The 27448-nt window shown below is 43.8% G+C and overlaps 1 protein-coding gene across 1 annotated transcript; it reads left to right on the plus strand.

Moving 5' to 3' along the window:
* FAM177A1 (family with sequence similarity 177 member A1) lies at nucleotides 1-27227 on the plus strand. The gene is made up of 5 exons (XM_090033609.1): nucleotides 1-877; nucleotides 11846-12022; nucleotides 20622-20688; nucleotides 23793-23890; nucleotides 24623-27227. Exons 1-5 carry the CDS (start codon nucleotides 803-805, stop codon nucleotides 24833-24835), a joined length of 630 nt encoding a protein of 209 aa, XP_089889735.1. The 5' UTR covers nucleotides 1-802; the 3' UTR covers nucleotides 24836-27227.
* The last annotated feature ends 221 nt before the right edge of the window (nucleotides 27228-27448 follow it).

A 27448-nucleotide genomic window follows, 5' to 3' on the forward strand; every position in this document is an offset into this window, starting at 1 on the left:
CAGTTTGATTTACCAAAACTACAACCACCTTCCCCTCATAAAAAAATAAAATAAAATAGGAAGCTTAGAAAGGGACCGTTTGGGGGAGGGGGGTTGTCCTGTTTTTAAGTCTTTCTCCTTGTCCAATCTAGTTTTGCAGGTTGGCTGAAAAGGAGATAAAATCATCAGTGCTAATAATGGACTTGGTATTGTCCTTTAACAACTTCAGTTTGCCAAATAATAGCTTCTCCTGTCTCACTGCCACCCGTCGCTGCGCCCTTGGGCCACAGCCTTGGTGCCTTTCTTACAGCTCTCCATCCTTCCCAAACGGGTCCCTCCTGGGCAGGGGCTGCGCGGGGCTGAGCTTTTCTTTCCGCGGGGGGGGCGGCATCACTTGGACGTTAACGCTCGTGGGTCTGGGCAAGCAGGAAGGCGAGGTTTTCCTGGCCGCTCCCTGTGGGCTATGTGCGCTGTCCGCTTCGCAAGGGCAATTCTGGCTGCGCAAGCCCCAGCACGGACGCTATCCTGCTGGGCGCGGGGCGGGGACATCTCGGGCTGAAATCTCGGCCACGGGCTTGAACTGCGACCCCAAGGCAGCTTGCCCCACCCCCGTCCCCTCCAGCGGGCCTCCGCAGCCAGGGGGCTGCCGCGCGCCGGTCCCCGCTGCTGCCGAGGACCCCGAGCGCTCTCGTTTCCGGCCCAGCACGTGCCCGGGGGGCTGTGCGCGGCGGGCGGGGCCGGCTATGATCTCACTTCCCCGGCCCTGCGAAGGCGGCTCCGGCCTGGTGCGGCAGCCGCTGTGCTCCGGCTCGGCAGGGGGAGGATGGAGCAGCGGCTGTCCGCAATCACCCTCTACTGCGCCCCCGCCGCCGCCCCCCGCGCCATGGAGCAGGAGCAGGTGAGGCCCAGCCGGCTTGGTGGGGTGTTCAACCGCTGCCGCAAGAAAGTCCCGGGCGTGAGGGAGCCGCGGCGCCGCCCTGACTCGGCCGCGGAGCGGCGCTGGGCTCGGGGGCCGCTGGGAGGGGCCGCGCGTCCCCCCGCCGCCTGTCCTGCCGCAGGGACGGAGCTGCCCTTGGCAGGCCCAGCCAGCCCCTTCGGCGCGGCGGTCTGCACCTTCAGAGACCTGTCGTGAGCCCCAGGTCACTGCTCAGCGAGCTGAGAGGGAGGGGACGCAGCTGCGACGGAGCAGTGCCTGGCTGCTTGCAGGCGGCGGCTCGTCTGTCTTTCACCTGCTTGCAAGGGTGAGGGCAGCCGACCGGGAGCGAAGGCTTCAAGTAACCCCTGAATCAGGGGCCTCCCCCGGCTTTTCTTGGGGGTTCCCTGTGCACTCGAGGAGATTCTGCCCTGGAAACGTTTTGTAGGATTAAGCAGCACTTAGGTGTAGAAGCTTACCCGCGATACACTTCGTGTCTTGTGGCGGCTACACCTGACTATGCGTGACTGCGGGGTATGTATGCTCATGTAAGTCCTTGCCTGTTCTGAGGGAGCTTCCCTCTGGTCGCTCTTCTGTTTACACTCTGTAACCCTTCCCTGCAGGTATGCCCCATCTCACACCTCTTCTGCTACACCTTGTTAATAATGCCTATTACAAATGAGCCTGATAAATGTTGAATTAAGGCAGGCTTCAGCTTTCAGCAGGTTGCGTCAGCAACACAGCAAGTGCACTGAGATGCAGCTGCCCAGCGTGTAAGGGACACTACTTTCCAACAGTAGTTTTTAATACAACCCTTACATCTGCTGCTAGTGCCACCTGAGACTGTTAAACCTGAATTTATGAAGAACCTACAATGTCCTTGCACAGTTTGAGTTCTGCATTTCATTGAGTTTCATTCTTAAAGCAAATGCCTAGCGTTTTCTGCTTTCTCTGTTTTGGTGGCTCAGTAGAATATTTTAAAATATTTAATGTTACAAAAAACCCTCAAGCCCTGACAACAATAAAGGAAGATGGGATCAGTAAAAAGACTGGGAGGAAAATGTGAATAGACATTTGTCACTATGGCCTGCCAACCTTTGCACTCTCTCTCTGAGCTTCCTGCTTTTGTTGTTTCACTCTCATTTTAGGTCATTGCCCCAGGCTTTAGGCATTGTCCCAAGCCTGCACAAATTAACAGGTTTTTACCTGGAAGAAACACTGTCATTGGACACAAATTCTTTTCTTGTTCAGATCAAAATATCTAATGGGTTTAAAAGATTTATACACAAAACTGTTCTGCTTTCCTTATTTTATAGTTTGCAAAGCGAGGGCTCTCACATTGCCTGAGGTTGGGCATAATGGCAAGTGCCATACAAACTTATTTGTAACCTTGCAGGTCTGTCCCTTATAGTGCAGTAGAACCAAGGAGACAGTGATAGACCAAAATGCTGTACAAACAAAGAATGAAAAAATGGGCTCTACTTAAAAAAAAATCACAATCCAGGCATGAGAGAACAGGTGAGAAGACAGGGGTGCACAAGGAAACAATGAGACCATATTGGTTGTCATAATAAGTGGCAGCTCTAGCACTCTGTTAACTAATAGTTGTGAAGCTTTTTGTAGGTGTTACAAATCAAAAGAGAGTTTTTAAAGGTGAATTTGAAAGAGAACAATTAAATCAGCCTTGTGGAAATTTGCACCTCAGGCAGTCCGGGAAAGGGATCAAAGGCATTTGTTTTGCAGGTTTAACAAGTGTTAGAAGCAGGAGTTGGCATTTTGGTGGCATGAGGAATGGTGTAGGACAGGGGTGCTCAGGTTTTTGGCCCCATGGACTGGTCTGTGGGCCAGATCCAGCTTGGGGTGGGACGCAGAGTGCCAGGCCAGCCCCGCCCAATGCACTCAGTCTGGCCTCAGAGCACTGCTATGTGTTGATGTACTCTGGCTCGCAGGTCCATGTAATCCAGCCCACGGGACTCCCTATGGGGTCTGGAAATTGGTGGTGGAGAAGCAGTGACAGCATTAGTTGCCATGGCTTCCGGAGCTGGATTTAGTCAATGGGCCAGGGGTTGAGCACCACTGATGTGCTATTAGGAGAGGTTGAGATGGGCCTGGAAAATGAAAAGCGGTCTGTTTGAGGCAGTGGGGAAGTGGGGGCTATGGAATAATGCCAAGACCGGTGACATGGAATGATCCATACAGCAGCATTTTGAATGGGTGTTCAGAATATCAGTTTTCTTTGACTTAATTTGTAAAGGCCAGGAAAATGATGCATTAATAAGCAGGACCTGAACTGAAGAGTTTTAGGGTAGGGTAAATTTCTCTGTAGGGTAAATTAGGTGTGCTGAGCCCCACACTGCTGTGGATAGATTGTTGCCAGTGCTAAAGGAGCTACCCTAATCAACTGCTGCCTAGAGATTTGGCAAGTCCTGATTACTTTCACTGTTCTGTGGCATGTCTCCTTCTGTTAGTAAACTGCCAGTTGTATGGTGATTTTTTCTGAAGTGAACAAATAGATGGAATACTACTACACTTATTTTTGCTCATGGCCTATGCTAATTTTTAACTTGGGGTCTGTAATGTTACAGGGTTCATGTGATGATAACCCATTGACCTAATTTATCATACTTAACACATTTTTACTTTGTTTGGAAATCGTTTTTACTGTTACTCAAAATCAAAACTACAGGTTTGTTGCACAAATAAAACAAAGTGCTGTGTTAATTAGCTAAGACCTTAAGGTTTTTTTATTTTTACACAGTTCTACAGAGATGCTTCTAAAGGTATTGAGAAAGTGAGATTTAAACATCACTTTAAATTATCCACCCTTTGATTTCTCTTTAAGAAGAGGAGAGGCAGATGCAATTATCATAATTTTTATGGCATTTGTTTCCATATTGTATGGACATGTAAAGACTCTTTTGTATACACCCAGGAAAAGGTAAAGGCTGCTGTAGAAATTGTAACTATGCAAACTGCTCTGCAGTTGCTAAAACATCAGAGTTGAGTTGGTAGTAATTTCTTAGCTTTAATTAAAGCAAATGTCAAAATAGTTTTAAATACATCTGTTTAGTTGCCTGAGAATCGGATTCTCTTCACTTCCCAAATAATTTCTCCTGCAGGTTGAGGGGAGCTGAAAACTCATTCGTGGCCTCTTACCATTTTTGTCCTATGAGTTCCTCATGAGGTGACATATTTTGTTTATACAGGGGTGGGAAAGGGAAGAGTGCAAATTTTACTAATGGAAAATCACTGTATGCAAACTTAGTGATTTGTTCTGTAAATTCTGCTAGCAGCAAAATTATTGAAACTATGAATTGTAAAAAAAAAGACATTTCCTAGTGCTGCAACAGTACCTTTAATGCAACTGAAACTAACCTCTCTTACAGATGGAGTATTTACTAGATTTATTTCCTGTCCAGTTGTTAAGCTAATGCAGAGATTCTCAACCAGGGTGCCACGGCACCCTGAGGTATTTTGAGATCCTTTCAAAGCCGCTGTGAGGTGCCATACATTGTTAGTATGTAAGCATGATTTGCAAGATAAACCCAGAGATTTTAAATGGGAAACCATAGTGTTGAAAACAATTCTGTGCTATTGGCCATGTCCAGACTAGTGTAGATGACACTTTGTGCCGCTGCTGCTTGTTCCCAAGGAACACCCATGCCATGTGCACTTTGGTGTATGGCAGGTTAGCTCGGGTGGGGTAAGGGAGGCTGGGGCCAGCAGCCTTAACTGTGGTCCTGGGGGCCTCGGGGAGCTGTGCGTCCAGGGATTTCAGGGGGCGCCCTCTGCTGCGCACACCGTAGGGGAGCCAAGGGTGGGGCATGTCATTGTGTCCCATTCTTTTCTCCCCCCCCCCAATCTTCACACAGAGTGAAGGTGGGTTGCTGCTGTGGGCTGGGATCTGCTTTGCTCCTCACTGCTGCTGCTTCAGGAGCAGTGCGAGTCCAACGCCATGTGCATCCTACTGCTGGAAACTTGCCTTTGCCCCATGTTTAGATCTGCCCTTCTGGGGTGCATGCAGTAGTGGGAGCTGCCATCCCCTCCTCATGCTGGGCAGTCCCTGGACAAGCTGTTTGCAGCTCCATCCTGTGCCCTGCTCTGGCTGTGTAGGGCCTGCCTCAGCCCCAGCCCCACTCTCTCCCTCACTGCTGTGAGATGGGGGAAGGTCAAAGCCCCAGCGCTTTGCTTTGCTCCTGGGTGCAGCTGTTCCAGGAGTGGCTGACGCCATGTGCCTGCCAATGCTGGGCTGTGCCACACCCCCTGCCCACCCAGTGGCGGGACACATGGCGTTGCATGGTTCTTGGGGCAGCGGGGCTCAAAGCCCAGTATGTAGCAGCAGCCCCTTCCACTCCACGCACAGATTGGGGGGGGGGGTGATGATGGATGGACGGACAGATGGACGGATGTGGCCTCTGCTTGTCCCACCACGTGGCCCAGCCAGGGCCCCACTCACCGCAGCCCCTGCTCCTGCCTGTGTTCTGCTCCCTCCCTTACCACTGGGGCCTCAATATGCCCCCACCACAGGCCTTTCCCTTCCCCCAGCCCTTCCCCCACAGACTTACCTGCTGGCGGGGGGGTATGCGCATGCACACTCAACATCCCCAAAAATGTTTTTCACCCTCCACCTAGAAAGACAACTTTGTTGTAAACTCCGTATGTAACTATTCTTTTCAAATACTGATTGACTCAGGTACACATTAAGGTACCAGTCTTACCAGTGATTCCATTTGTAGAAATTTTAGACACATGACTAATACTATTGAACTCTAAGGGGCTATTTGTATGCATATGCAAAAAAGTGTTTAGAGGTTCGTGATCTTAATAGCATCTGATTACAGTAACAACTCAGTTGCCTTTATCCAAGTGTCAGCTGGGATGTAACAGGTATCTTATAGGACCTGAGCCAGTATGTTTTCCTGTTGGAACAAATTATCAAGGAAGGTGATGCATTCTCCATCACTTAAGATCTTCAGAAAAGACTGGATGTCTCTGTGGGAATCACCTCCAGTCAAAAAATTATTGGGTTCTGGAAATGGGTGATATTATTTGGTCTATATTAGAGAGGAGATCAGACTTTTCTGCACCATGGAACAGGAGCAGGTAGATAAACATCTAGTTTGGCTTGTGAGTCAGGTGTCTTTCTTGCTAAAATAATATATATAGAGAGAGGAGGGGCAATCAAGGAAAGGCTGGAACTTCTCAGAAAAGTTTGTCAGAATCCTTTTGAATCATAAAAATAAAATAATCATTAAAATAATATATACAATTAAAATGATTAATTATTACTGAATGATTAATATAATTAATTCATTAAACTAATTTCATTAAAATCATTAGGGGTGTGTGTGAGATATATTATTTTAATGATTTTTAATGATATAGATATAGATATATATAGATAGATATAATATTAGAAAGGAGATCAGACTCCCCTGTACCATGGAACAAGAGCAGGTAGATAACCTCAAGTTTTGGTTGTGTTTTTTATATATATATATTTTAGCAAGAAAGACACCTGACTGTCACAAGCCAAACTAGATGTCATCTACCTGCTCCTTTTCCATGGTGCAGGGGAGTCTAATATCTAATACGAACCAAATATTTTCACCCATATAATATGATTGCTAAAATACATTATTTATTTCTTTATTTACCTGCTCATTGCTTTGACTTCTGTGTTATCTTATTCTAGCAAATTGCTTGAATTACTGTATATGCTCTTAAGGTATGAACCCTCTCCATTCTGTTGGTATTTCTTATGAGTGAGACTGTGGAATTGAGAAGTATACAGTTCCTATAGCCCTGGAATTAGAGCTCATTTTTGTCACCTTTTTATATTGATGTGCACTGTATAGGTTATGCTAAATATAGATAGGAAATGTAAAGTATTTGACTTACGTGCCAAAAGTCAGAAGAGGCTTGTGGCACAAGCTTATATTGTTTATCACAATATTTCTGATAGTGGCTCTTAAGAAACAGTGCTCTTCAGTAGCTGTTTATCTACTGGATAAAACAATTAAAAATGGAATCACTGTATCATGTCAGAAAAATAACATAAAAAATAGTTCGTAGAAGCTAGTTCTATGACATTAGTCCACGAGACAGGGCTACTATTATGTGGCTGACACTTTTTATTACAAGGAAACATGGTAGTAACCCTGATATTTTAGCTTGCCTACCTTACCATTCAAAAAGATTCTGACAGGCTTTTTTTAAGAAGCTCCATCCCCTCCTTGGCTTGCCAGCAGGGCTTTGCCAAGTTTCAAAGAGAATGAGTTTAGGCAAAATAAATGCTATTTTTTTCTGCATGAAATTGCATTCAACTTCAGTTGAATTTCAGACTGTTAAAAACTGCCATTTCCTTTCTCTTGCTTGTGTTCAGGAGAACTTGGGGAGCCTGCCCTAATAACTAATCAGGAATAATTTAAAGAGCTACTTCTACAACACTATCAAAGCAGCAGCAGCAAATACTACATTGGGAATACCTGGGATCTTATGGAGCAGCTCTGCTACTGGGGTTGGAAATAAAGACTGGGTTGGCCTACCTGTTCACACTAAATGTAGCACAAGACCTCAGTGTCCTTTCCTCCTCTCTGGGAGTAGCACATTACTAGGGATCCTGGTTTTCTCTGATAAAAAAAAATTGCAGATACTCTGATAAATGCCCCTGGTCTGTGATTAAAATGAAATGCCACTATGTATATGTCTATGTATGTGTCGGGCGTGGCTGGTGAACTCAGACTGGTGGGGTGGTGGAGCGTCTCACAGGAACAGGGGGTGGGTTGCAGCCTCCCCGCTGCCGGCTGCAGCCCCTCCACTCACAGCTGGCTGCAAACCTGTCCCCCTGCTCTCATGGGATACTCCACTCCCTATCAGTCTGAGTTCACCAGCTGTGCCTGGTATATGTCTGTGTATATATATGTACAGTATATGTATCAATTGAACACAATATTTTCTTGATATATTTATAGTTTTAAAGCAATTTGGAATCCTGCTAGTGCCTCAATCACTATAATAAAATAAATGCTACATACCTATAAATAAAGGGCAGAGTGGGGAAGTTCGTTGCCACTTTGGGCTCTGTGCTGCCTTGGCGATGCGTCCCCTGCCTTCAGCAGCAGCGAGAGACACAACTTTGTGCTGCTGCCTCTGCTGCTGTGGGGCAGGCAGGGGATGCCTCACCAGGGTACCGTGGGTCTTGCGGTGATAAGGAGCTTCCCCGCTCAAGCCCACTTTGCATTGCTGCAGCAGGTACCACCCACTCAGCTGCCCTGGGGGAGAGCAGAGGGTGGGGAGCCTGAATCCACAGCCAGTAGCCTGCACCCACCACCACCTCATGCGCAGATGTGGGTGGCATGGATCCCTTATGCCCACCCCCCCCCCGGGAGCGTGTGTAGGGGTGGGGAACTGGTCGCCCCCTGATAAGCTGCCTGCAACCCTATCCCACTCCCCGCTGGAGTCCCGCGACTGCGCATTCCGGCCACAGTCCCCAAGCTTCGTGCGCTGCCCAAGCTGGGCAGCAGCCCCAGCCCTGCCCAACTCCCTCCCTTCCTCAATATGAGGGTCTTAATCCCCCCTTCCCCCCACCAGACTTACCTGCAGGAGCTTTTTTCCTGGCTGTTTGATAGGCTGCTCCCCAGGCTTCGCCCCCTGCCATCCTCCTGCTTCCCCCCCGCCCCTTCCAGGCTGGAACTCTGCCAGCTGGCAGAGAGCGGTTTGCAAAACTGCAAAATCCACAGTTTTCATAGAATCACAGAAGTTGGGTCGGAAGGGACCTTGTAGATCTTCAAGTCCAACCCCCTGCCTGGGCAGGAAAAAAAATGGGTCTCAAATGAGTCCAGCCAGGTAGGCATCAAGCCTCTTCTCAAAGACCCCCAGGTTAGGAGCCAGCACCACTTCCCTTGGAAGTTGGTTCCAGCTCCTAGCTGCCCTGACTGTGAAGTAGTTCTTATGAATGTCTAATCTAAACCTACTTTCCAACAACTTGTGGCTGTTATTGTTTGTTATGCCAGGGGGTGCAAGGGGAAACAAGGTTTCTCCCAAACCCTTCTGGTGCCCCCTAGTGAGTTTATAGACAGTCACCAGGTCCCCCCTCAGCCTTCTCTTGTAAAGGCTGAACAGGTTCAGGTCCTGAAGTCTCTCATTGTAGGGTCTGCCCTGTTGTCCCCAGATCATGTGGGTGGCCCTCCTCTGGACCTTCTCAATGTTGTCCACATCCCTCCTGAAGTGGGGCGCACAGAACTGGACGGAGTACTCCAGTTGTGGCCTGACCAGTGTCGTGTAGAGGGGGAGGACCACCTCCCTGGCCCTATTTGAGATGTACCTGTGGATGCACGACAAGGTCCGGTTAGCCCTGCCAGCTGTGACCTCGCATTGTCAGCCCATGGTCATCCTGGAGTCAGTAATGACTCCAAGATCCCTTTCTGCCCCCGTGCTCTCAAGAAGGGAGTTTCCCATCTTATAATTGTGCTGCTGGTTACTGCTGCCCAAGTACAGCACCCTGCACTTGTCAGTATTGAAACGCATCCTGTTTTTGTTAGCTCACCCCTGTAACCTATCCAGGTCTTGCTGCAGTCTTTCCCTCCCTACCAGCATGCTCACCTCACCCCAAATTTTGGTATCATCAGCAAATTTAAACAGGTTGCTTTTCACCCTGTCATCCAAATTGCTGATAAAGAGATTGAACAGCGCGAGCCCAAGGACCGAGCCCTGGAGGACTCCGCTGCCCACTTCCTCCCAGCTCGAATATGACCCATCCACCACCACCCTCTGAGTACGACCCTTCAGCCAATCTGCAATCCATCTAACTGTGTAGGCATCAATGCCACAGTCGCTTAGTTTTTTTAATGAGGATGGGGTAGGAGATGGTGTCAAAGGCCTTGCTGAAGTCCAGAAAGACTATGTCCACGGCAACACCTGCATCCAGTGCTTTTGTGACTTGATCATAAAAGGGAATCAGGTTGGTCTGTCATGACCTGCCCCAATGAAACCGTGCTGGTTGCCCTCGTGGGAGGGAGGGGAAAAAAAAATCCAAGCGAGTTCTTTGCAGTTTTCTACGAAGGAGAGAGATTTCTAGTCCCATTGCATAGATTTCATAGACATTTGGGCTGGAAGGGACCCCCGGAGGATCATCAAGTCCAGCCCCCTGCCTCAGGGGCAGGAAGTCAGCAGGTATCATAGGATCCCAGCAAGATAAGCATCTAAATGTTTTGAAGGCGTTCAAAGCGGGCACTTGAACTGCCTCTGGCGGCAGTCTGTTCCAAACCTTGGGGGCTCGGACAGTGAAGAAGTTCGTTCTTGTGTCCAGCCCAAATCGGTTGCGACAGAGTTTGTGACCATTCAGTCTTGTCATCCCTTGGGTTGTCTGGTGAATAGTCGTTCCCCCAGATCCTGATGAGCACCCCTGATAAACTTACAGGTGGCCACCAGATCACCCCGAACCTGCGTTTTTCCAGGCTGAATAGCCCCACAGCTCTCAGCCTGTCATAAGGTCTGTTTTCCTGACCTCTGATCATGCGTGTGGCTCTCCTCTGCACCCTCTCAAGCTTCTCCACATCCTTTTTGAATTGTGGAGCCCAAAACTGGATGCAGTACTCCAGCTGTGGCTTCACCAAGGCCAAGTACAGTGGGAGAATGACGTCTCGGGATCTGCTTGAGAAGCATCTGTGGATGCAAACCAGTGTTTTGCTCGCTTTGCTAGCCACAGCATCACGTTGAAGGCTCATGTTTATCTTGTGGTCAACCACAACCCCAAAGTCCCTTTCATCTGTAGTGCTAACCAGCGTAGCACTGCCGAGTCTATAAGCACCCACTCCTCCTCACTGCAAAAAACCCCACCAAAATCAACAAAATCCACCGAGGTGGCTTTAAGAAGTGTGGGGAAGCAGGTTTCTCCATTAAAATGAAAAATCTGTATTTTTCTTAGGTAAAAGGGGAAATCTATAGTGTTTTCCTTTTTCCCGTGGGAAATGGAAAACCCAGATCCCTGCACATAATATGCATGTCCACTGCCTTCGGTTCCTCCAAAGCCATTCCCTGATTTCAGCTGATCCAGCTGCTTTATTAAGTCTTTTTTTTTTTTTGCTACTGGCTGGTGTTTTAGTTCTGTAGCTTGTTTAGCAGAACTCTATAGAACACTACAGAAGGCTTCAAAAACCCTGTTGAGGAAGGAGAGTTTGTTAGGAAGAACAAGGAAGTCTTTAACATTCATTCGTCTTTGCAAATAATATAGATTGCACACTCAGCTATCTGAATTTGTGTTTCATTGCACATTTTCCCAACTGTGGGCTGTGGGCCTTCTCATTCACTGTGAATTGGGCATGAAAGATTAGACTGGCGGGGAGCGGGGCAAGGGTATTTTACCCAAGCAGCATGGCAGCCTCTTAATTATTCTTCAGTTTTTCAACCTGTATTTTTTTTTTATGCTAGATTTCAGGGTTAGAGAAGGAAACCTAGAAAATGTTAAATGAATTTATCTGTTGTAGATGTGTTTGCCTGAATTTGAAACAGCTGTGACATTTGAATTGATTAATTTTCTTTAGTGGATGTTAATTCAGAAGCTAATACTTTAAATGTCAACACTGGTGAGCAGGCAAATTAATGAACAATATATGTAAAAACAAGAGAAGACCTGTCCTGTTAAGGTCTGAGCAGTTTGAGCTGAGTGATTGCTCAGTTTGTATAGGCTTTTTAAGAAAAATGGCAAATTTGAAATGAATGTGATTGCTATAATTTTCTTGAAGTGGGAAATTCATCTTGAAAAAGTTGCAAAATTGTTGCCTTACAGCCACATCACCTTTTTTAAGAGAATCCTTTTATCTCTAGCTGAAGTCCCAGGGGTATCAGTGAGCTGACAGGTATGTGGTGAAGTCTGGGGAAAACTGTTCCTCCAGTTTCAGTGTTCATCTTGCAGAAGCTTGTGTTTGAGACTGGTTTTTTCTTGGTTTTCAGCAACACTCAAATGGCGATAGAGACTTTGAGAATGTGGAATTAGGAATCATAGGGAAGAAGAAGAAAATTCCAAGAAGGGTAATTCACTTTGCAAGTGGAGAAACTATGGAAGAATATAGCACAGACGAAGAAGAAGATGAGCAAGAGAAAAAAGACCTCTTGCCTCCCATTGATCCTGTAAGTTTGTTGTTAATTCAATATTTGTGATGTATTGGACAAGTCATGATTACATTTATGTCTATTTAAAGTGCAAAAATAATTATTGAATTCAAATCTGATTATTACATTTTAGCAGGTTATGGTAATAGACTGTAGGAACTGGAAGAATGATGTTTAAACACAGATGTATCTGATCTCCCTTCTTTGCTTCGGTCTTCCAGGAAATCACTTTGTTATAAAACCTCCTGGGGATTAGGAACATTTGAAAAATACTTTCCTGCTGTCTTTATTTACATGAGTAATTCCAGTAAAGCTGGTGGCACTGGTTACACACAGACTGTACAAGTGGGTCCTGTACTTTACAGTTCTGAAATTGTCCTCTTGAATCACCTATGCTCCCAAGGAAAATGTGTTTGACACTCCTTTGCTTTGACACTGCTACAAAATCGCAGGCAAGAAATCTATGTGCACTGAAACTGGAGGAGTTCAGTTTGCAGTGTAGTAGTTACATAATCAGCCATTCATTATAATAAGGAGGCACAGAAATAGAAAAAAAGTAAATGACTTGCAAAAGCAGTTGAAAATAGAGTTCTTTCATAAAATACGAAATAATATTTCGAAGGGTGCGGTTAGGCTACAGGATGTTCACTGTTGGCATTTTATTTAAACAAAAATTTTCCTTATCCTTATTCTGAGATTTGGTATGGGATTGGGAGCATCCTAAGTATTAGAGCCAGTTCTGTGCTACATGTTTAAAAAGAAAATTCCTCTTTGTGTCTGTAACCCAGGGCCTGCAGGTGGAGAGAGGGGAAAACACATTTGTTTGTCTCGCTCCCTTGAAGACAGCTAGTACATGCTCATCATTCGGAGCGTGTCTGCCCTGCACAGCGCAGTGCCATGCAGAGATACTCCAAGCCATTTGTGAATGTTTCTGGCCAGGGCAATAACTGGATTGTAGTTGGCATAAGGCAGCACTGTGCAGAGGTACTCAAACTAGTTCTTCATGTGCCAACTATGGAACCAGGACAGCTGGTCAGCAAAACTAATTAGTCCAGATGAAGTACCATGGTAACCAGGGTATACTGGTCTTCTTGCCAGAGGTAGCAAGTACAAAGGTAGCTCAGAGGGGATCACTGCATGATGCTGCCTTGTGCTGTACAGGTCCCATTAGAGGCTTTTGCTGCATAGTTGTATCACTGTCATGTAGCTACAATAACCCTGTCACTCCCATAAGATTTGTGATGTTAGTGAAGAAAGCTAGTAGGACTGCAGCAGAGGATCCCAGCTTTGGTGCAAGTTTTTGGTCTGTCTCCTTCTTAAGAAGTGTTGTTGCCATGAAGTTTGAAGGAGGTTGGGCAAAGATTATAAATCAGGTTTTTCCTTTCCATGGGTTGAGTTAACCTAGATAAAGAGGAGAAAAAAAGCAAATACAAGGCACTGGGGTAGGAGCTTGGGTATCTTAAACAGTGATTCTAGCAAGAGGTGAAGCTTTGCAGGGAGGAAGTATTGGGATAAACACATAGGGGAAATTTATAGTATGAGTATTGAGCAGGTGGGGTCTGGAATATGTTACTGTTCAGCTGATATGTTAACATTTGGGGGAAAAGGAAAAAGAATATGGCTTCAGTGTTTGTAAGATGGCATAAGCAGCAAAACCTGTACAGTGTAAGTGTCATGGGTTTAGCAGTAAGGTATTAGACTTCCATACATATGTCAACGTCAATAGCAGCTCTTAAGCTTCCCCATCTCCTTTTTCTTGTTAAGGAATCCATGGAAGGAAGCGCAAGAATATTTTTTCAACACGGCCACAAAATTACCAAATGTGGCAGTATTCAAGTAGTAAGAAGTCAAAATTGTTATCTATAGTTCAGGTCTTCTCCAGTGGAAATCTCCTCTTAAATGTTCCTACTCTGGTTCTGCAGGAGACCATGTCAGAATGAGTATGATGGGAGTTATGAATGGAGAGCACATTGTATGCAAAAAAGAAGGATGGGTGCACTGCTCTCTCACCACTCGATATACAAGAAGACGGCATGCTCTTCAGTACAGTCCTTCAAGTCACTTAAGTGTCTAATCAAAAGCCCTGTAAAGTCAGCTTAAGACTTCTTTTGAGTTCAGTTGGCTGTGCAATGGCCAGTAATTGCACCTCTCTGAATAGCACTCTCCATCTACACTGGGGTGAGGAAAGGCACTAAAGACTAGGTTTTTAGCAACATCAAAGCATTTGTTAATCCTGCATGTTTGAATGGCTATGTGATGTTCTTCCTGCTTTTTAGTTATACATTGTGAGCATGAGAAGCATTGTGTGCCATAGTTAAGATTTGTTTCCCCCCACCCTTGTCCCAGGCTATTATTTAATCCTTATTTTTTTATTAAACTTTTTAAAATAAAAATATGAATATCTTATAGAGCACAACATGCTCTTATTGTTCACTGCTTTTTACCTTGATAGAGTAAGCTTCATTATAACTTCACTTAAGGGGAACTAGACCAAGGGTTGCTGTTACCTGCTGCATGTTTTTATGTATTCCAACTGAGTAAATTAATTGAAGACATGCTAGTCCAAGCTGAGCCGTGATGTTTTTGCAAGCAGCTGCTTTAAAAATGTTTTGTACTGTAGGTTTTCTATACACACAATCAAATAGTCAGTTTAGACCAGCATGTCTACAACTCATTATCGCAGCTGGGATACAAAAAAAGGTATGTTGTAAATAATAATGCCTCCTGGTCCATTGCATCTTGAGTGAAGGTACATTTAGTACTTTGAATAGAAATTCTACATCATAAAATTTTGAAGCTCAGCTGGCATTGGCAGCTTTACAGGTCGTCTGCTGAGCTGAAGAAAACGTAACTTTTTTTTTCATATTGGAAAGAAATTATAATTAAGCTGAATGTTTTGCAACTAAACTGAAAATGACTGTGTGCCCTTCCCTGTAAGCAAAGTAACCCTGAAGCTCTATTCCCTCTTGGAATAGAGCAACAAAAATGGAGTTCTGCGGTATGCCACCTCCACCTGTAAAAAGATAAATTCATTCCTTGTATGTATTGAGTTCTCCTCGGCTTTATTTTGGCTAATGATTTTAGGTCTCTTCCATGGTTTCAAGTTAAAAGAGACCATAATGGACTAACTGATCTAATTACACTTGTCTTGCTCAATGTGTTGTCATGACAAGAGGGTTGCTACTGCATTGTCCTTCCAAAACAGAATCTGACTGCTTTTTGTTTTTAAAAAGAATAGGTAGGGTCAGGAATTCATAAGCTCCTATCAATTTCCTGTTTTTCAGATAACAGAGCTAATAATATATTTAAGTGATGTTCCTTGCTGTAGTTCACTTTGTAATATAATGAACTATTGACTTCAGCATAGTCCACAGTGAAGTGGTTTTAATTGCAGAGGCAGAGGCAGTATTGCAAGGGCCGTCTCCCTAATGTAGCTGCAGTTCTGCTGCCAGTTATGTTGGCTGTTGTCATGCTGGGCGTTTTGAAACTCATTTCATATAGCCAGCAGTAAGCTGACAGAACTTGTGTTTATGTAAAAAAGTCCTTCTGTAGTTAAATACTTTAACTACCTTTTGACTCCATCTGACTTGTTATGTGAGCATGTATTTTATGTTGCAAATCAGTCTTTCAGTACAGACTGGAAAATTTTATTGCCAAAAAAGTACTTTCTCATCTTGACCCAACTATCCTAGTGAAATCATCTAGATTTCTTTAGCCATAGGGGATTTAAACAGGAGCATAGTGAGCCTATTGAGCACATGGGGGTATGCTGAATGCTGTAGACTGGTGGAGAGGTGGGAGAGTGCTGCGCAGGGGAGAGAGAAGACTTACCTTCCTGGGCTACTGCTGACTTTGCCGCTGCTGCTGTAGCAGCCTCTGCTCCACTCCATTGGCAGTAACCCTGTCGCTGGGCTCCCTGGGAGCTGACCCTCCCTTTCACCCTCCCCCACAGGCTTCCCCTTCTTTGACAAAGACTCCCTGGAGGGAGGGGGGTGATTCTGGCACCCCATTTTAGTTAGCATCTGGGGCTGGTGCCCTGCTTACCCTGCCCCAGTTGCACTTCTAGATTGAAATTCACTCCGTGGATGTCCATTTTATATTGGCTTAAGGGCCAATCTAAGTATTTCCTTTATTACTTCTTAAATTACAGCTACCATAGTCACTCACATACCATTCACCTCCCCCTTACAAAATCAACCCTCCAAAATGCAGAGCATGATTTAAGTGGGGAATTAAATTTTTCTTTGCCAGAACAGAAGCATGGAGGTGCTGTGCTCTAATAGTTGCCAAAATGGCTTCCACTCCTTTCTGACTCAGCAAGCAGCAGGGGTGGGGTCAAGTGTTAACCCTCTCACAGCCACTATTGGCTGAGCACTGTAGCATGTGCCAGAAGTAGCAATCAAGATGTGTCGGGGCAAGGGAGCAGCAGTCTGTTGTATCTTGAAGGCTTGCAGTATGGAAACCAGGGGATGGATTATGGGGAAGCTTGGGGGGGGCCTGAGCCCCACCCCAAGAGATGAGCCCTCCGTAAGATTTGAAAATCATCACTTGGGGGGGGGGTGGTCTCTGATTGGATTGCTCTTTCCAATGAACTGGTTTAATTTTTTTTTTTTGGCAGAACACCCCCTCCCATCCCCCCCACCCCAGTCAAAGTGTAATTCAAACCCTGATGGAAACAACACTTTGTTTATAGGAACTTGAACAAAGAACTGTTTACAGTGAAAAAATAAGAGTCTCGCAAGAGTCTAGGACCTAGCCCTGTTGCTGTCCTACAACACAAGGACGTTCCTGCTACCTCACCCAGCCTGTCTCCTGGGCTGCCACGCTTCCTGACTGTAAAAACTTTTTTCTACATTGTGCCTTCCAAAAACAAGGTGCATATCTGATCCGGGAGCAAGTGATGTGTGAGAAAATTAGGTGTTTCTTGCTCAAATTAGGGTTTACTGAGTTGTTTTGTAGTAATACTTCTGACTTTACTCTGAAAGGGTTCACTCTGTTTCCTAGTAGCTGTCTTACTCTTCTCTGTCACCAAGGTTGTATTGTTTTGGAGAACTTGAGGCAGATTTGGAAGATCTTATTGTTTTAACTGAAGGACCAAGTAAGATGGAGAGGAAAGCAGGATTTTAACCCAAATGTGGGTTTTTCCATACTCTTAGTCTTTCACACAAACCATTTTTTCCTCTTCATTTTGAATGTGCTTCTCTCTCATTTAATTTTTTTTCTCTACTTTGAGATACTTTTGGATTATGGGATATAATGATTCAAATAGAGGTGGCTTGTTGTTTTTTTTTCTTGACCCGGGGAAGGCAGTGCTTGCATTGAGGGCTCATTTTGTAATGGAAGCAAGGGCTCTGTGACGAGTTACTTGGTCATTTTTTTTTCCCAGAGGTATTTCTAGCTTACTCAGTTTGTAGTTCTGTACTCTGTTATAGTTGGATTTGGAAGAATCTGTGCATACCACTGAATTCAAGGTGCAATTAAGTTGTATCTGAATTTGCATCACCACAATATTATGTTAACTAATTTATTATATTTCTGTTGCACTGAAAAGTTCAGTTCTTTTGGATATAAGGAGCATAAGCAGACCTTTTCTTGCGGCTGAACAAAAAAAAAGCTTTCTAAGCTGTTTGTCCTGACCGCTGTGTGAATGCTTTTTAACCTTGTTGCCTTGTTTTTCTGAAGGACTGTACAGAGCCTTGTCAGTGCCATTACTCTCACCTGTAGTAACATCCTTTCTAACACAGTTTACTGACTTCTGCACCTAAACAAGCCCAGAAATTACTGCTGTTAGAACAGCTGCCAACTGAGAACTTAATTAACAAGCTTGAGGTGCTTTTGTGCAGACAGGACAGCAGCTGTTTTTGCTTATGCTTTTCACCTTGGCAGGATGCTTTCTACATCCTTTGCCAACTAGAAACCTGAGTTCCAGCAAAAAAAAGCTGGGCACTATGTATTTTTTGGCAATCAGCAAAATGTTGAAGGTAAGATAAAAGCTGGCTTTGTGTAAGGTGTTGATGGGGGGAGGGAGGTCTTATAACCATTAATATCTAGTGCACATGTATAAAATGTCTTACAACTATAGAGATTAGTTCTGATATCTTGGATAGTTAAATGCCTGTTCATTAAGAACATATGAAAAAAAAATTTCCAGTGGCTTATTTTTAGCAGTGTTTGTCAGGGGTTTGAAAAAAATCTGTAATTGGGTCTGGTACAGGTGTGTCCCAGTGGGAGCTGCTATTTTACTGCTACTTTCCAGCAGGAAGTCCATCTACTGACAGTTTATAAAGAAAGAAAACTCATTTGAATTCATGAGCTGGTAACTTTCATGGATGTATTCAGACAAGTTCTTTTGTTTATTAGAAATCTCTAATTTTCTAGTAAATCCGAAGATGTGCCTTCACCCAATAGTGAAAGTCTCTCGCCTTTCTGGTTAGACTTAGCTGGAAATTGGAAATGTTTTTTTAACAAAATCACTGAACATAAGATGCACCCATCCTTTCTCAGTGAGGTTAGAAACGTAGACATACTCTGGGACTTCCAAATGCCCCCAAGGTGTCAGTTAGTGACATTGTCAGTGTCCTCTCTGTCTTGTAGATGCCATGTTTCTCTGTAATGTTCATTTTTCTGTAGACATAGTTACACACATAGTACTTCTGTCACTGTCAGATAGCTGTTCACACTCATGATAATTTGCTGCACCCTGTACTAACTGAAGCTGCTAGCTGGATGACTGTAGTACCAGCCACTTGAAGCTGTTTCTGAGGTGCATTAACTTCCTGTGTGCTTCTGAGTACAATTGTACCAGTGATCACTTGGATCTGTAAAGCCCTAATAAGTTCAAATCCTGAGTGAGCTAGAGATTGCCTCTGTCTGGAGAATCCTCTTGACACTTGATCTTCTAACAGTTCCCTATAACAAATGGAAGGCTATTAATAGAGTAGTAGGCAACCATGGATCCTTCTAGGTCATGGTGTATACATGAGAGGTCATCAGGACCTTTGACATGTATGCCTAGGCAGGAGTATGGAGGAGTGGAAGTTGTCCACACCTTCCATTCCCGCCTTCAGGCCACTGACACAGAATCCAAAGGCTAGACTGAGTCCAGACATTCAGTGCCTCGATGGCTATAGTTATGTGTGTATCTGGGAAGGTTGTTAGGAGATGGGATTATCTGGGGGTGGGAACAGTGCAGTTCTATTTTTCTGGTTAGTTTGACAGAATTCAAAACCTTCAAAGCAGTGTGTAAGGTCACTCTACTTATATGAATCATCTTCTGGGATCATGGATGATAACATTTGCTGTTTTCAAAGGATAGGGTGCGTTTCATGGATATATCCAGTTGCAGGGTTGGTTTGGGTTTGCTTGGTATCATACACGCTTCCTAAACATGGATTAAATGATGTCATTTCTAGTCTGTTCATAGCTAGTGTTAAATCTATGTTCTGTTTTATCATTTTTTTTGTCATAGACTGTAGCTTGTATTTTTATAATGTGTCAAAGTGGGCAGTGAATGTGATTGCTGTATCAGATATCAGACATGTTCCTCTTCAGACCATGGCTGTTCACACCTCAGAGAAAGCCTGGCTTACAGGAGTGGAGGCTAGTCTCTAGAACAGTGGCTCTGGACCTTTTAAGACTTGAGACACACTCAAGAGACTTGGCACCTCCTGGAAAGTGCCAGCTCTTAGTTTTCACTCATTTTTGACAACCAAAAAATAGAGCAATTCTTCTTTTGCAAAGAACTTGAAAGACCACAACAGGTCAGAATGTTTTTTAACACTGGATTCCTTCTTGAAATCTCTGGGTTTATGTTGTGAAACATGTTTGCGGTCCAGAAGTGCTAACATTATGTTGCACCCCGCAGGACCTCTGAATGGTTTTCTCAGGGCAGCTGGAGGTGCCACATCACCCTGCTTGAGAATCATTGCTCTAGAATATGAACCTAGAACTGAACTGGCATGCATTTTTATCAAACACAAAAGTGGCAAGACTCTCAGCATTCACCTAAGTAGAGGTTAACCTTCAAAAAATAACCAGTTGCGTTTCAGAGGAAAAAACACTTAACAGGAAAATCCCATTTCTCAGACCAGGGTCTTTGAAAGAAGGAAATCCCATGCAGAGATTCATTCATTTCAAGAAAGTGAAAAGTATGAATAATAGTTGAGAAAAAATATGATTAGAATTTTATCTTAAATCATATGCAAAGTTATATAAATTGTTATCCTCCTTGAATTATAATCTTGAATTAGGAAGGAAACCTAATTTGACAGTCTGTCTGAGGGGGAGGAAATCACTGGCATAATACACATGCTCCCTGAAAACTGAATAGAAAAATAAAGATGAAGACATACCTCTTTAACGTATTTAAGTGATCCTTCTTGAGGAGAAATTTGGTCTAGGAAACTACTGTGCTTAAGGAATAATTCCAGCTGCCAGGACTGCCTGCTGGAGAAACTAATTTAAGAAATCTTTGAGACCCGAGTCCACGTTAGAGGAACAGGGCAAGAGATTTTTCCTGTTACTTCTCCTGCATAATTTCTGTCTCTATATCTAATGGTTTCTTTTTCTTGCATGATCAGTCTATCTTGTGTAATAAAAATTATGATTATCATTACAGACAACGCTTACGTGGGGACCCTATTTGTGGTTTCAAATGCTGAGAGTTGCTACATCAACCTTATCAGGTATTGGTTAATTTATATTTTAAGGCAAACTAGTCATAGTTTCATAGTTAGTAGGGTCGGAAGGGACCTGAGCAGATCATCAAGTCTGACCCCCTGCCTTGGCAGGAAAGAGTACTGGGGTCAAACGACCCCAGCAAGGTGATTGTCTAGCCTCCTCTTAAAGATCCCAGGGTAGGAGCGAGCACCACTTCCCTTGTAAGTTGGTTCCAGATCCTAGCTGCCCTGACTGTCAAGTAGTACCTCCTGATATCCAGCCTGAATCTGCTCTGTCAGCTTATGGCCATTGTTCCTTGTTACTCCCGATAGTGCTCGGGGGAACAGGGACTCTCCTATTGCCTGCTGGTCTTCCTTGGCAAGTTTATAGACGGCCACCAGATCCCCTCTCAGCCTCCTCTTGACAGGTTCAGATCCCATAGCCTATCCTAATAGGACCTGCCCTGCTGCCCCCTGATCATGTGAGTGGCCCTCCTCTGGACCCTCTCCATGTTGTCCACATCCCTCCTGAAGCGCGGCACCCAGAATTGGACGCAGCACTCCAACTGGGGCCTGACCAAGGTCGCATAGAGGGGGAGGATCACCTTCTTGGACCTGCTCGTGATGCATCTGTGGATGCATGACAAGGTGCGGTTAGCCTTTCTGTCTGCATTCCCACATTGGCGGCCCATGTTCATCTTTGAGTCAATAATGACTCCAGGATACTTTTCTGTCTCTGTGCTGGCAAGAGGGGAGTTCCTCAGCCTGTATGTGTGCTGTTGGTTCTTCTTGCAGGTCCCATTTGCAAGAGCAGCAGGTCAACAAGCATTTTCTACTTTACAAGTAAGCACATGTAGAAAACAGAAACAAGAACACAGAACTTCACAGTGCCATTTTCAGAGAGGAAATGTATTTGAATGTGTAAGCTAGTCCAAGGAGTATCAATTGGCTTTCTGCAGGCTTGTTCTGTCTCACTATGAAGGAACTGACTTGTTGACTCATTGGTCCATTGTATCTTTTGTACAGCCTATCTTGTTAAGCTAAAATCAAGTGTAATTCTACCTCCTTGGTGTTATGTTCCATTGAAGAATTATCCAGCTGCTGGTTTCTCAGTTCTTTTAATCAGAGGATGTTAATTAACTAAGCAGTTTATGGTCCTTTTGTTATGAATTTATGCTTTCCTTGGCTGTGGTACCCTGTGCTGCAGGCATTCTGGCCCTGGGTCTGTCCCTTTGTTAGAAGGGAAGCAAAAGGTAGCCTTTGGTGACTCGAACTGTGAAAACAGAGATCAAGAACCATTTATCAATGCAGCAATATAGAGTGCATAGTGTTAAGTGGCTGTTGGCCCAGAATCTGCATTTATCAGTATATATATTCTGAGTCTTTCACATTAGTAGGCTGCAAGTGTTGCTCAAGACATTTGATGGGCAAATTTTAAATCTAACCTTTATACTCAGGCTTGTTTTATTCTGCCCTGGGATCCATTAAAGCAGAAGTGCTGCATTACGAAATTAAAGGTAGCTTATTTGCAGTCAGATGTTCGTATTATTCAGTTCTTTTCATTAACTTCCTGTGTCTCCTGCATGTTCATTCATTCCAGCATTTTTAGAAATAGCTGCACACAGTTATGATAACAAGATATGTTAATAAATTTATGTGCATAATTTTATAGATGAAAGACATGGTGTGTTGAGACTGATCATTCAGTGAATTTACACATTCAAGTACATTTCCTCTCTGAAAATGGCACTGTGAAGTTCTGTGTTCTTGTTTCTGTTTTCTACATTAAATGTGCTTACTTTTAAAAAAAAAAAATGCTTCTTGAACTGCTGCTCTTGCAAATGGGACCTGGCTGCAAGCTGGAGTCTTTTCTTTTTGCACAGTTACTGAACACACAGATTCTGCTTTCTGGGACAGACATCTGTGCAACTCCAGTTTTTGTGGGCACAGGTGAAACTAACTGGAACTTAATAAACAGTTTCCCTCACACCAGATAAGCGGGGGCGGTCCACCCAGATAACTGGTGTGTGGTTGGCCCCACGAGCCAGATTGGGCTGATGGACCTGCCCTTCTCCCTTCCCCCACCGTGCCAGATCCAGCATGCGCAGCACTAGCTCTGGCTGGTCTGGGTCTGTACTGCATAGGGTGCCCATGTGGGGCCAGTCTGGGACTTATGCTGCATGCAGTGCCCACTCCAGCCAGTCCAGGACCCATGCTGCACGTGGTGCCCACTGTGAACTGGCTGCAGGAGGTGCAGCTTGCAGTATAGATCCAGGGCAGGTGCTGCATGTGGGTGAACTCTGGACCCAGGGACAGCACCAGGGGCCAGATGATGGGGCTCCATGGGGCAGATCAGGCAGGCCCATGGGCTGTATCTTTGACACACCATGCCTAAGGGGTAGGGTTTCCCAGCTAGGTTGGCTCTGTACTACAAGCTGCAATAAATGGTGAATAGATATTTTTGCCATTAAATTAAGTAGTTACAACTCACTATAAACAAGGGACAAGATTCATAGATTCATAGATGCTAGGGTCGGAAGGGACCTCAATAGATCATCGAGTCCGACCCCCTGCATAAGCAGGAAAGAGTGCTGGGCCTACATTACCCCAGCTAGATACACATCCAACCTTCTCTTGAATACCCCCAGGGTAGGGGAGAGCACCACCTCCCTTGGGAGCCCGTTCCAGACCTTGGCCACTCGAACTGTGAAGAAGTTCCTCCTAATATCCAATCTAAATCTGCTCTCCTCTAGCTTGTGGCCATTATTTCTTGTAACCCCCGGGGGCGCCTTGGTGAATAAATACTCACCAATTCCCTTCTGTGCCCCCCTGACGAACTTATAGGCAGCCACCAGGTCGCCTCTCAACCTTCTCTTGCGGAGGCTGAAAAGGTCGAGTTTCTCTAATCTCTCCTCGTAGGGCTTGGCCTGCAGGCCCTTAACCATACGAGTGGCCCTTCTCTGGACCCTCTCCAGGTTATCCGCATCCTTCTTGAAGTGCGGCGCCCAGAATTGCATGCAGTACTCCAGCTGCGGTTCTTGGGAAGATCTTTTAAGGTAGAACTTCCCTTAAGAACTCTGCAAATTAAATATAAAGACTCCATATAAAAGCTTTTCTCTCTTTATTTTCAGTGTGTGATTTCCTTGGGGAAAAGATTGCATCTGTTTTGGGGATAAGTACACCAAAATACCAGTATGCCATTGATGAGTATTACAGGATGAAGAAGGAGGTATGTATTTTTTTTTTATACTGTCAAGTTTGAAAAAATATAAATTGCATCTCTTAATATTCAGTTTTCTCTAAATAATTTCAGAAGACAGCTTTCAGGCTTCCTTACCTTTCAGAATCTCTTCACTTCCCTATGGGCTACTAGTCACTGCTACATCCATTTCCTGAGACTCAGATAGAGCAATTTCTAGATCTGGTATAAATCTGTCAAGAACTGGAAGTTCAGTTTTTAATGTGTGCTTTTAAATTATGAGATCTACGTAGTTTCACATAGTTAAAATATCACTATGAACACTTTCAGAATGACAGTTTCTTGAACTCTTGAGATTGGAATATTCCAAAGCACATAATGGGCAATTTGGCATTTTATAACAGATTTTAAGTGCTCTTTTTAAAACAAAAATTTTATATAAAAGGTCATAGAAACATCAGACTTGCTGTTGACACATAGTTGGTTTATCCAGTCAGACAGACTGTTTATGCACATCTTGTTGCCATGTGTAGAAAGCTTCGGCCCTTCAGCTTGAGTTTTGAGAGACAGCAAAAAGCGAGACTAAAAAACAGTAACTGATTGACAGACTAGACCACCGACTTGTAAATGTTTTGCTTTCTTTGATTACCTCTTTCAAAAATACTTTTGATTTTTTTGAAAACCCAAAGATGTTTTTAGAAGCTGAAGGAGCTGGGATAAATGTATAGGCAGTATTGGAACCTGTGGAATTCTTTTTTTTAGGAGGAAGAGGAGGAAGAGGAGAACAAAATGTCAGAAGAAGCAGAGAGACGTTATCAAGACCAGCACAACAAGTCACAGGATGAGACACCTGTCCAGACAGATCAACCTGAGGCAACGTCATGTAGCTCATTTGTGAACCTCAATTTTGAAACTGAGGGAGACTGCGAGTCAATTGTGGAAAGTAAACAGGACTTAACTCCTGTCCCTACTTAAAACGTATGGCTCCTATGTAATGTAAAATGTCCAGCTTTTTAAACTGGCAATAAAGATGTTGGAAAATTCTTACTATACCTGTTCAGAGGAACAAACTCTTAAAGTTCATAGTGGTCAGGAGAGAGCCAAGTAATGTCTGTTCAGTCCACATCTGTCTAATGAAAGCTGACAGTCTGCCAAACTGATCTGTGTATCGAAACTGGTGGGCTATAAAACATCCAATCCAAATTGAAAGGCAGTGCTCTGATCTTCCATTCAGCAGGTAAAAAATGTCTCTAGTGTTTTCACTGAGCATGTAGCACACCTCTGACACCTGTGGATTGAAGACAGAATACTATTTTCTGCCTTTTAATAGCCTGTTTTGTATTTATACAATGTTGTTGAAACTTAGCTCTCTAAGACTAGATTGTCTGACTAATTGGAACTGATTGCCTATAGCTTCGCAAGGTATCTTAATGACTTCCAAATTCACAGTTTCCCTATTTATTGTCACCATTTAATGTATTTATTTCTTAGTCACAAGCTTTAAACTAAAGGTGGCTCCACATGTGCCTGATGAAAAAAACCACCTCTTATAAAAGGAGGTTGTAAGCTCTATTCAGAACTTGCTCAGCTAACACTGCATCAGCCATGGAGGTTAGCAGTGCTCAGATTAATTCTGTTGCCTGGTAAAGAACAGTACTAGCATCAACTGTGTGAAGCACATTCTCACCGTTTGTAAGGAAGAGGTTTAATAGACAGTCAAATACATAGTCTCAATAGGCTGTAATGGTTCTAGGAAGTAAATTGAGATTGGACTCCTGGGTTTGAATTAAATGCTGCAATTGTCAAAAATTGTTTGGAAGACATTCTGTGTAAAGCATTTACCTATACCTAAAGTGTGCTATTTGACTAATTTTGGTCTACTGGAAAGACTCAGTAAGGGGTGACTTCTTAAGGCACTGCTTAAATGATGCTGTAAATTCCCCACATTGTTACCTGAGTAGAATATTTGCATGTCATGACAAATAGCTTAGTGAGGAATTCATTTTTGTAACCATTTTCTTTCAAGTATTAAAGAAAGAAGAAAAAACTCAAAGAAAATACAGGCTTATTTTCAGTATTGGTAATGGCTTCCATTAAAAAAAAAAAAACCCCAACAAAAACCTAACTATTACTCAAGAATTAAGATTATTTTGAAAGAAATTCAGGGGAGAGGATTTATTATAAAAGCTATTTAAGTGAGATTAGGACAAGGCTTGTCTTAACATTTCCAAATTTACAATTTTGTATTGGAAATGCTCCCGTTTCAAAAACTAGATGTAAGTAGCAAATAAGGGGAGAACAGTTACCTACAGTAATCATCTTTCCATCCCAGCTCACAAGAGAAACAGTTTATGTCAGGACAATTGGATGCGACTGCTTTATGAGGGCTCTCAGACATAATCACTGCAAAATGTTCATTAAAAGTATCCCATGTGGTCTACAGTCTCTTCCACTAATTTTGTCATGTGACTAAAAATTAATTTAAATGAAAACCTCCTAGTCTTTATTCAGGTTTCCTAAAGCTTAGGACACTCTTAGGACACTTGAGTAAGAATTTATACTCTGCATCTTAGCAGTATGGTCTAGGTGGAGTTGACCGCTTATTTTTGATTCCCTGGTCCCTAGAGGCTTCCATAACCTGTGCCAGTCTTCCTTGGCCATGGTACTGTAAGCAACTCCTGTACACCCACTTTATTTGAGATTCCATAACTGCCTGAGGCAGCTCTAGAGTTTTTGTGCAGGGGGAGTTGCACCTTGCGTCTTTTCTGGTCCTTTTATACTATTCCAGCAGCCTAAAGGGGCTGAGAGTGGAAGAGTACCTCTCCTTGTATTCTAACTAGCAAACGTGTTGCCTTGAGGCCCCGTTTGTTATCTCTCAAATTTTGACTATATTGGATGCTGCTAGTTTGTTAACTGTTACTCTTTGGCAATGAGCATCTGCAAGAAACAGTCAGTCAGCTATGGATGGGGGGAAAAACTCACCTTAGAAACAGATGCGGGAGGGACAGAAAAACTGAATAGAGCTTAAGTTGTCAAAGTGGTATCTTCTAAGGGCAAAGGCTCATAGTACTTATCTGTAAACAAGATGTACTGCTGAGGGAGAAGGTGTGTTGAGCCTTTTCTGCCAGGAACATATCGGTATCATCTGCACTACTGTCAGTTTTCTTGTACTTTCTGTTGCATTGACCAGGGAATGCTCTCACTGCCATGAGTTAAACTTATTTGTATGAAATGGTGTATGATTCACTATGCCTTAATACCTTAATCCTTCCTTCAGTTTATGTAAACTGTATAAAAGTGGTTACTTTAACTTCTGTAAATGCATTAAATTACTGGTTATTTTATATTTAATATAATTTCAAACTAAGTGGGCTTTGATTATTTTCTTCATAGCTTAAGCACCACTGTATTTATGGGCAGAGATCCCACAAGGGACTTCCACACCTGGTTAACTCCAAGTTGCTATGATGGCACAGCCACATCTTAGATGAGAACTGAAACTCAGTAGTCTTACTTCCCCTGATGTATGAAATAATCGTTCGCATCTACTGGGCCTTAAACTTACCCTTTTTATGTGAGGTGTTTATT

Source organism: Crocodylus siamensis, chromosome 2 (genome assembly GCF_052110815.1).
Source record: "Crocodylus siamensis isolate JL-2025a chromosome 2, ASM5211081v1, whole genome shotgun sequence".
NCBI lineage: Eukaryota > Metazoa > Chordata > Crocodylia > Crocodylidae > Crocodylus > Crocodylus siamensis.